Raw genomic sequence first — 11,328 nt, 5'->3', positions numbered from 1 at the left:
AAATGATTAGGTGGATGCTGATGTGGAGGAAGGAGAAGTGAGCAAAGTTAACTTTATATATATAGATAAGTGATCATGTTTAGGATGCTTTAATAGATCCTTAACCTTGGTGATTCAAGGTCTTTAAAAATCTACCCCTAATAAGAACATATTATGCTTAGAATAAACATGCCTTGTCTGGAAACGTTTCCCTATGGCTATTCATATTTTGCAAGTTTCCAATCTACTCAATTCACTCGATAGTGGCCTTGTTCAGGCTTTGGTAGTTACTACCCTTGATTGTGATTATACATACATACACTTTCCAACCGGGAGAGAACACAATCATCAAAATCTCTGAACCACACAATATGCAAAGCTCATTGGCTTTCTTGAAGAGACGAAACTTTCTTTTAGAGAAAATAATTTGAAGGTTGCTCTCAATTTTCATTTTCACTTTTTCATCTCTATCTTTTGACGATATTTGTTACTTCTCACCATTTTTTCAAAAGCTTTGGATTAACAAGAGACAAAACTGATGCTTAAGAGTAGAACAGCTCCCTTTTATTTATACAGGTATGTTTACACTTGGAATCATTTATCATTATAAGCCATTCAAAGTACTATTTTTTCTTACCAATCCTTATTTTTATCAAAATTGAATTCTTCCATCTGAGGAATATTTCATACTTATCTCTAAAATTTCTCAAAGATAAAAAAATTCATGGTAGTTCATTGTATTAGTTTGACAAATGTATGCATCAACTCCCCCATAAGAGACACAATAAATTATTTATGAGCTGTTTTATAAAGACCTATTCTATATATTGGGGGAAAATTATTCAAATTATTTATTAGAGCTATTTTTGGTCTTTCTTTTTTAGAGCTAATACAAGTAATATATACTGAAAAAATTATAATCTATTTTTGAGACATTACAAGCATCGCCACATCATATAATCTAGATAAAATATACAGTTGTAATTTTCATAATAATAGAAAATAGAGATTAAATGAAAGATACTTAAACTTTATCAAAAAAGACATGAAAATTGTTTAATTAATTAAATTCAAATAAAAATGGACTACATGAAGTTTTGAGTTATGGGTCCAAAATTTTCAAGATATATATGTACAATTTACTAGAGTTAATGTTCCTAATGATAGTGAATAATGTTTGTCAAAATAACCATTTATAAGATATAGATACAATTATTTATACTCAAGTATTGTAGATTTTTCTCACTATCTTTGTTCTTAAATCAGCGATGAATAAAAGAAGCAAACATACTGAATGTAAAGGAAAAATAAACTCAAGTCTCACAACACAAGAACAATCATAATAACCATAGCCAAAATAACTCAAAATTTTGATTAGGGTGATTTCAATATCACAGCTGCTCTTCTAGCTTCAGACTCTAGTAACTCTCGTTGAAGTTGTAACTTAACATGTAGTTCATGCTGTATCCCGGAAAGATAAGTCCATCATTTCATTTCTATAAAAACTGATCATTTTATACAATGGAGAACAAAAATAAAACAGAGCACGTCGGAGTGATCACTACCTACGACGTATCACCAATCCACTAGAAACCTGAGACTACCTGGCTCCGAAGCTAAGGGCCAAAGGAGAAAACTGGGTCGTTAAGTCCAGGCCTAACTCAAAGAAACGTCAGTTTAATGAATCAACAAATTAAACTCATCCCAGGTTTATCATACAACTTCTCAAAACATTTATAGACTACATCCGTTTGATTAGGATTTGAATTTCATGCTGATTATAACTCATTTCCGTACAAACTGGTTTGATGGTTCCATTTCCCAAATCGCACCAATATGACCCAGCTTAATTGAAACTGTTGACAATTTCTACCATTCAAGATTCAATAACCAATATTACTACCGGTTTAAAATTCAATAACAATTACTATATCTTCCGTAGAANCCTACTATTTAAAATTTTAATTAATTTTAGTTAATTCGTTTTTATTTATTTTTTACTATTATTAATTATAAGTAATAAATATGCAATGAATGAATATTAAAAATAGTATTTTTTATGCAAAAAAAAANCATTGTTATTTGATTACTAACTTTTGAGATAATTAATATTTATTACTGTGGATATATATATGGTGACATATTGCTCAAATTAATAACTAAAAATTACTTTGCAATCTAGAAAAACTATAGATATATAACCTTTTTGAATTTCCATGATTTCATATATTAAATTAAATTGATACTTTTTTCTTTTATTTTCTTTGTAATTGATTGTTATTTCTTTTCATAACAGACTTTGTTGTCTATATAACAGGCTGGCCAGTACTAAAGTAACACAAGGACAAATGGACAATCAAATCAACATGCAAATTAAAACAGAACTAGGGAGATCTCACTTCGATCCAACTTTGATCATGAATGACTTACCCCTTCATCTTCTCGACGAGATTCTCTTCAGATTGGATCCCAAATCTCTAGCGATGATGCGATGCACGAATAGATCGATCAACTCCCATATATCCGACGATCCGAATTTTGAATCTGGATACTCTTCCCGCTTTGTCGGATCCAGTTTGTTTCACCTCATGAACTATGGCGCACATTACGTCTTATGCAAGTCTTTCTCTTCCTGCGATTCTAAGTCAAGCGGAGATGAAGTATATTTGTCAAAAGATCGATGTTACATTTTCGGCTCATGCTCTGGCCTTCTCCTACTATACATTGGTGATCTCTTCGTCGCAAACCCCCTCACAAAGAGGTTTCGAGTCCTGGATCACTCGGGGTCAAAGCTTTTGCCTACGATAGTTGGTGGTGTTCGAAATAGAGGTGCACACCTTAACGCTGCTCGTACGGAGAGAGCGATGTGCGTCGGTTTTGCGGTAAATCGAAATCAAACCACCAAAAGATTCAAGATCGTATGCATACTCGAGATGGAAACGGTGTACGCGTTCGAGATCAGTGACGGATACTGTTGGAGGTTATCAGAAACGACCGTCACCACCACCTCCAAAAGTGATCTCACGGCGCGGATGAAACCTGTTTACTTGGACGGCACACTTCATTGGTTAAGAGACGATGGGAGCCTCATAGCTTTCAATCCGGAGACAGAGAAAGCACGTTTGATTCCTTCCATATTCCATCGTGGAGAATCAGATACAAAACCGCTTTTTGCACAAGACAAGAAGAACAATCGTCTGACCATGATATCGGGGACGAAAGAAACAATCTCAGTTTACACACTACTCGGGAATTCCAAGTGGACCCTCACCATGCGGATCAAGAACGTATCCATGGACGACATAGAACTTGTATGTTGGAACGTGGTCGCTTATGATGGCAAGAGCCTTGTGGTGAGGGAGAGGAAGAAGGACACTTTTTACAATGGTCTTAGTTGGCTTCATGTGTATGACATGGAAGCTAATAGTTGGAGAGTTTTTGGATCTGTCTGGTGTGGGTACAAAAACAACCGAGACTACTATATGTTTACGCCCTCCTTGTTCTTTGTCGAGGAGGATGAGCAGGAGAAGGTGATTGTAGCTTCCAATGACCTACGCATCTCCAAACTGAATGCAATTATGGGACTCATTTGATTAAGAAACGTATATCCGATTAGGTGTTTTGTAAAGGAAGAAAAATAAACTAATGAGTAATGAGAGAATAAATTAATTAAATTTCTAATTTTCTTTTGTTTGCAATTACACTACAAAAAGAAACTTGAAAACTCTTACCTATGAGAGGCGATAATATGTTTAGAAAAATTGATTGGAGAGAAGACAATTGAACAATTTCAAATTTATGTTATTTCATATAAAAAAATTACAAATGGCCTTTTAATAGGCTCAATTATGGTCTATTATCTCATTGAATTCGGAAGTATTGCCAATGAATTAGCTAACTTAGCATTAGCATTTTAGGATTTGGCAATTGTTGTTTCAACAACGAAATGAAATATTTTGTCATTATCCCATACTTAACAAAAAAGAAACAACACTATTGGCGAAAATTAAAACAACCATTAAATAAAAAACAAAAACAAAATCTCAAATTCCAATTAACCTAATCCCAGCCATACCTAATTCTATAAGAGTCCCACCGCCCCTATAAAACATGCATAAACAGACGACGACATTGTAACCCCTATAATGATTTTTTTTTTGCTGACAGAGTATCCCTCAACCATGAAATCGACCGCAATCCTAGAAGCGAGTATCTAAGAACCTATGAGAGATTGCCGGACAGTACTTGCTTTCTCCTTGCCTGCCAAAGATATCCATGATAGCTACTCAAGGTATAGATGGGTACAACTGAATTGCTTAAACGGCGATGTCCGTCTCAATCCCTTTCAGATTGATTATGCGAAAGTGTGTCTCACTACACTTGCCAACAATGTCAACTTTCCCTTGGTTAATTATCCAGATTGGGCTTTGTTAATATATATTACCTTTAAGTTCACTCCTATTGATCCTACCATGTATATGCGAGTACCATTAATTGATGAGAGCACCATTGATATCCGATCTAGACCGGCGAGTAAATCTGCGGTTGAGTCTTTGTCAAGGAAAGTATACAAGAAGACGACGATGTCCATCTCCGACAAGTGCACTATATGTTTTGATGAGTTTACGATGGGAGAAACAGTCGTGACGACCTTACCTTGTGGACACGAGTTTGACGATAGTTGTATCCTCGAGTGGTTTGCCACCAATCATGTTTGTCCATTGTGCCGTTTCGAACTACCATATGAATATTAGATGAACACTTTGACCTCTTTTTTTTTAAGTATCTAGCCTTTTATATAAAGTTGATTTTCCATGATTTCATATTTTGTAATGTTTTGAGAGTGTTTTTATCTCTTTTTTTTGGTATTTGATCTGAGTTTCAAAGCCAATTGCAATCTTCATAAGCTAAACTAACCATTGCAACTTGCAAGTAGCACAACTCATTGGCACAAGTAATTGAAGTCTGTCTTAACCAACAGGGTACTCTGTTTCTCACTCATGTCTTTTTGGCATTTTTCCTAGCTCGCTCCATTTTTTTTTTTTTTTTTTTTTAATAAAATGTTAAATTTGATTAAAAGAAAAAATAACGTTTGTACAACTAGTGCAACATGTGGGTTAAACAGAGAAATCAAAATAAATTGTGGACTTCTCGCTCGCTCGCTCCAGTTTTAGTTTGTTCTACGTACATATATGTGCTTCATGTTGGGAATATTCAGAACCCTTTTAGTTTCGTGTTATATAATTAAGTGAAACTATATAATATAAAAAACTTGCATAACATCCTAGCTTGAAAAACCAATCGTTAATGATTCATAATTTGTAAACTAAAAAGATGATCTTTAGTGTTGGCATCAGGAGGATATTGGTAGAAGTTCTATTGTGTATTATCAAACTCGCCGTGGAATCACAAGTACGACAGGCGACAGCACTGATGGTGAAACCGAGTGGGGAATATTTTCTTTATGAAAGGTACCTGGCTGGTGGTGAATGGATCGACAAAGAAGATAAATTCCACATTGTGCAGCAGGATTAAGAAGCAGCATCTTCATGCCAATTAATAGGAGGAACGTACTATTTATATATTAATAAGCGATCATGTTTAGGATGATGTAATAGATCTTGGCGATTCAAGGTCTTTAAAAATCTACCCCTAATAAGAACATATTATGCTTAGAATAAACATGCCTAGTGGCCTTGTTCAGGCTTGAAAAAAATGCCAACTTTTTTTGTTTTTGTTTTTTTTTTTTTGTGTAGTCAAACTTCCCTATGATCCTCGTGTCATCATTATCCATGAAGGAAAAACTATCTTATTATATAAACATTAGTTTTCAAAGTTAGTAATTCATATATCGCGACATATGTCTAGTATATCGATAATATTTTGATATGTGTGAAAATAAATTTTATTTAATAATTATAGGAAAATTAAAAATTCTAAAACTAATAGGATTAAAATTAATATTTTTGAAAAATATATAAAACTAAAAGTAATCTATTATATAGGAAAGTTATCTATTAAGTTATTAATTTCAATAGGAAAATATATGCAATTAATAAGGAAAATATTTGTAATTTAATTGCATTTATTATTTATTATAATCATATAGTAAAAAGAAATTCATACAGAAAAATGATTAAAGTATAAAAAGGTTTAATGTGTTAAGATTAGTGATTAACATAATATAAGAAATAAAATAAGATATTAATGTAATTTTCTTAAGTTTTTCAATCGGTGAATGATTTGATAGCGTATTCAATATTATGTTATTATATAAACATTGGTTCTCAAAGTTAATAACTCATGTGATCGCGGCACGTGTCAATTTTAATAATTAAAGATTTTGTGATGTGTTATATACAAGAAACTTTGTTTTAACATATTTGTAAATTATAAAAACAAAATTAAAAATTTAAACAATTTAATAAATATAAAAGATAATTCATATATGTATATAAAAAAATAATACTAATTGTAATTTTAAATTATTAATTCTATAAGAAAAAAGAATTAAGAAAATTATACAATATATTAATATAATACCATAATTAAATAAATAATACTGTTAGTTATTACTCCTAAAAGAAAAAGGATTGTAGACACTAACTTTTACATAAACAAATGATTTTTCTCATAATAACATCTTTGAATTTTTGATTAAGTTATGATAATGTTAATATAGTTTTATTTAAAATTAGTTGGACAAGTAGTAAAACTATTACGTATGAAACAAATATTTTTGAGATATTGTTACTTTTTCAAATATGAGATAAAATTAGTTTTCAGTTTTTTCTTTGAGAATTATGTTTTATTAATTTTTAGTTTAAAAAAAAATATTAAGTAAGATATAAATTTGATACATTGCACATTTTTTTGATATGAAAATTATAAATGTTACTCATTTGGATTGAGTGCATAGAATAAAAATCTAATTTTATTATCATGTAATATACAAAGAAATTTTATTGCAAGATGGAGTGTGTGAACTCTAAATTCATTTAAAAAAATAAAATAAAAAAAAAATAAATATTTTGAATACAACTTAAAATTTCACATATTTTTTTTATATCCGCGTTAATACGTGGGCCTAATCTAGTAGATATATAACCTTTTGAATTTCCATAATTTCATATATTAAATTAAATTGATACTTTATATATACAAAGTTATATATTTATTAGACGAGGACCTGTTCGATGTGCGGGTTTAATATTTTGTAAATTAAATTAAATTTAACTAAAATATATTAAAATTTATTATACGTTATTTATAAATTTTATTTCTATTATAATACACTGATTGATATGTATTTACAAAATCTTTTATATATGTTACCATTAAAAATGTAATTTTTACACCTAAATATATTCTATGCTACATATATATTCTTATCAGCACCTAGAAAATGTCTATATGAACACATTAAACCAACTATTTTACTTTCACTTCTGCATAGTTTTTTAAGTAATAAAATTGTTGGCTCAAACAAAATTTTAAATATAAAAAATATATTACATAGTATACTAATCAATGATGTATCATCACAATAATATATTACCACCATAAAAAAAACCTCGATTCTGCCCTCTTCTCTTACGGAGAAAACCATGCCTCCAATCTCCTCCACTATAGAGAGAACCTTGGCTCCGCCTCCCTCCCTTGGGGAAATAACCTTGCGTCCAACCTCATCCACCTTCCTCCCTTTGGGAGATAACCTTGTGTCCAACCTTCTCCACCATAGAGCGAACCTCGGCTCTGCACTCTTCCTGTGTGGAGAGAACATGTTCACGTTTTTTTCCTATTTCAAAATGGCTTGCTCCGACAACCAATGAAAGTAAAAACCTTTTTCTAACGTCACAAAATCTTTTGATAGTAACTAATATTAAATTTTCCAATGTATTCGTGGAAGTGTTTTTTAACACACCATGATGTAGCCTCTGTCTCTGTAATGCCCCAACCGCCACCTTGCTTAGTGAGTCCATGTCCACTCTCAGTCTATGGGCGCACCTATTTATGAAATATATATATATATATATATATATATATTCTTCTTAATATTTTTTAATAATTATATTTTTTACATTATTAATATTTTTTTAAAACAAAATATTTTGTTTTGTTGTAATCAAATTGTTCCTATTAAATATTAACTTTTGCAAATGTCAAAATCTTATATTGATAAGATTCAAGCAATGAAAGAGAGAGAAGGGAATGAAAAGGATGCATGTGAATTGGGTAACTAAAGAAAAGATTTATAATTTGATGACATTGTTGTAAATAGAGTTATATCGAGAGGATATGATAGTTAATAGACATAGAAAAAATATCAAAATAGTAGAAAGTGTGTCAAATGAGAAATACTATTTTAAAAAAGTGAGTTAGAATGGAAATACTCCTAAATATAATTTGGAGTTTTTTTTTTGGAATTTTCCCAATATTAATTTATATTATTTTTACTTTTTGGGCAAAAAAAAACAAAAAGGAAAAAAGCTTAACGGATACGTCAGTATATATCTCTTTTCTAGAATTATGATGCAAAAAACATAACCCTATTAGCAAAAATCAGAGAATAGGGGAATAATAAATCTCTGATTCCTTACGGATCTATTGTCTCCCTCCATCTCTTGACTCTTCCTCTCTCGATCGGCTCCATTCGAGGTTGTCGAACTCGAACATGTCTGTTTTTATTGGGACGAGCCTTGGGGATATAGTGATTGATCTTTACACAGACACATGTCCTCTGACCTGCAAGAATTTCCTCAAGCTCTGCAAGTGTAATTACTACAAGGGGTGCGTCTTTCACAATGTGCAAAAGGGCTTCATAGCACAGACAGGCGATCCAACCGGTACATGAACTGGTGGAGATTCAATATACAAATTCCTTCATGGCAAGCATGTTCGTTTTTTCGGCCATGACTCCATGAGATCCATCCTGAGTTGAAACACTTGAAGACTGGCACCGTTGCCATGGCCAGTGCCGGTGAATATCTCAAAGCCTCCCAGTTCTATATCACACTTTGTGACGATCTGGACTATCGTGATAATAGCTTGTGCTATGCTTTTATAAAGTTTGAGACTAAGGAAGCATGCGAACAAGCGGTTTTAAAGATGGCCTGTGCTTTGATCGATGATAGAAGAATACGTGTAGTCTTCAGTCAGAGTGTATTCGAAATTTGGAGGCAGTTCCGGCGGAAAGACTCTCAACAACTTGGTAAAAGGTCGGCAGATCATGTTGCTAAAGACTGTGTAGGTTTAAATTACATTGTTAAAGATCAAAACAGGCAACATGGGAGATGTGAAGGCTACGGAATGGTGTCTGCGGGTGATCTACCTAAAATTCCCAAGAGAGAGAAGAGAGAGCATAGTCATCATGGCACTGAGAAGATTCATAGGAGAAGTCCTCGTGGTTATGGTGAAGGGAAAAAACGACACGGAGATGAATGTGACACTGAAGAAGGCAATGATAAGTTGAGTAAGGAGATGAAACTCACAAAGAGAAGACATAAAGAGAAGAATATACATAGTTTTGTTGATCTATTAACAATGTACAATATATTATCTGTGTAAGTGATTTGTGTAAAAATGGTAGCGGCCGATCTAGAAATGCAAACCACACGGCAAATTAATTCATTGTTATTGATTACTAACTTTGGAGATAATTAATACTACTAGGATAGTACCCGCGCTACGCGGCGGAGAGGATTTTGTGTAATTTTTTTGTAATTTTAATTATTGTGTGTATGTTTTTTTTTCTTTTTATTATATGTTGTTTTGTATGTTTGTGTTGGATTAGAAATTTATTAAATCTTTAGCATTTTATTTGTGAATTATTTTGTGAATGATTCATTGTGCAGTTTTGTTTTGCTGTATTTGTTTTTTTTTTTATTTTTATTGATGTTTTTAGCTTTTATATGTCAATTAAATTAACACGTATACTATGTACTTTCCCTAAATGGATCAAGTCTCATGGATCATCACAACTCAACTCAACCCGTAGACTGTAATGAGTTAAAACATTTTATCGTAATGACTTCATGATTAAATTGAGTTAGTGGATCAAATGGTTTAATGGATCAATTGAGTTATGTTATAATGAGTAATGGTTTAACTATTTAATCCATCAAATGCTTTGTAACAACCCGTCCCGTGGACTCCACTAGCCTCATTGCTAGTCCGCTAGCCTCACTGCTAGCCGCCCAAACGGACCCCAAGCTGGCCCTGCAGGGCATCGATCCTAACCCATCACTGTGGAAATCCACATCCACCAGTAGGTTATTGGTGTGCCAGGCGTTCCTCGAACCCTGGTCCCCACCCTTTAACAACCTTCCCACAGGACAAGTTGCCACCAATTGATTTGTAACATCCGCGAACCAATTTTTGTAATTTTGGTGTGGGTGTCGATCGACACCCTTGTTGGCATCGATCGACACCATGTTTTTCCGGTTTGGTCGGGTTTGATTTAATTGTCGATTGGTTCGGTTTGGTTCAATTAAAATCCCTAAATCATGTGTAAAAGGGGAAAACGACCCTAGGTCGTGTTATTTTGTTGGTAGTCGCCGCTTTTGAGAGAAAGAGAAAGAGAGAAAAGAGAGAAAACGTTTCTGTGACTTTCTGGGTTTGTTCTTGGGGTTTTTGGAGAGATCTGAGGCTGTAGGAGGGTTAGCTGTTGCTGGAAACGAAGGGGGAGCTTCTGGAGGTGTTGTTTTCCACGTTTCTCAATCCAATCTTCCTGTTCTTGAGGTGAGTGCTTGACCATGGTTGATCTAAGCATGAGATCTCTCTTGTTTGTGTGTTTTCTTTGCTGTTTGTGTTGTTTTGTTGCTTGGGTTCGTTGCTTTTGTGATTCCCAGTGATTTCTGAGGTAATTGGGTGAGTTTGAGACGGATTCGAGATGATTGGGAAGGAGAGTTCGATGTTCGGTTTCGCGCAGATCGTGTCTGCAGAGGAGGCATCGATCGACACTAGGAAGCATCGGTCGACACCATTTGGAGTGGCATCGGTCGACACTGTTTAGCATCGGTCGACACCATTGTTTGTAGCATCGATCGACACCGTGAGGCATCGGTCGACACTGGTCTCAGTCGAGACTTGATTTCCTGGTTTGATGTATTGTTGTGTGTTGTTTGTTTTGCTTAAACTTGAGGGTCTCATATGCTTGTGTGTATAACCCAGTAGATGGGAGGACGGCCTCACTAAGTATTTATGATAATACTTACGCATCTCAATTGTTGTTTGTGGTGTGCAGGTATGTGACGTGGAATCATGGCGATGAGGAGGAGGATGAACTAGGGTCTCGTTTGTGTGTTGTTGGTCTTTGTTATATTGTTTAGGATGGAACCTTGGATAGAG

At 33.5% G+C, this 11,328-nt stretch overlaps 1 protein-coding gene across 1 annotated transcript; it reads left to right on the top strand.

The window, feature by feature from the left end:
• Positions 2,345–3,604, top strand: LOC104756501 (F-box protein At1g20360-like). Its single transcript, XM_010479104.2, has one exon. It carries the CDS (start codon positions 2,346–2,348, stop codon positions 3,570–3,572), a length of 1,227 nt encoding a protein of 408 aa, XP_010477406.2. The 5' UTR covers position 2,345; the 3' UTR covers positions 3,573–3,604.

This window comes from Camelina sativa, chromosome 17 (genome assembly GCF_000633955.1).
Source record: "Camelina sativa cultivar DH55 chromosome 17, Cs, whole genome shotgun sequence".
In the NCBI taxonomy this organism is placed as follows: Eukaryota; Viridiplantae; Streptophyta; class Magnoliopsida; order Brassicales; family Brassicaceae; genus Camelina; species Camelina sativa.
This window is presented reverse-complemented; position numbering and strand designations above follow the sequence as displayed.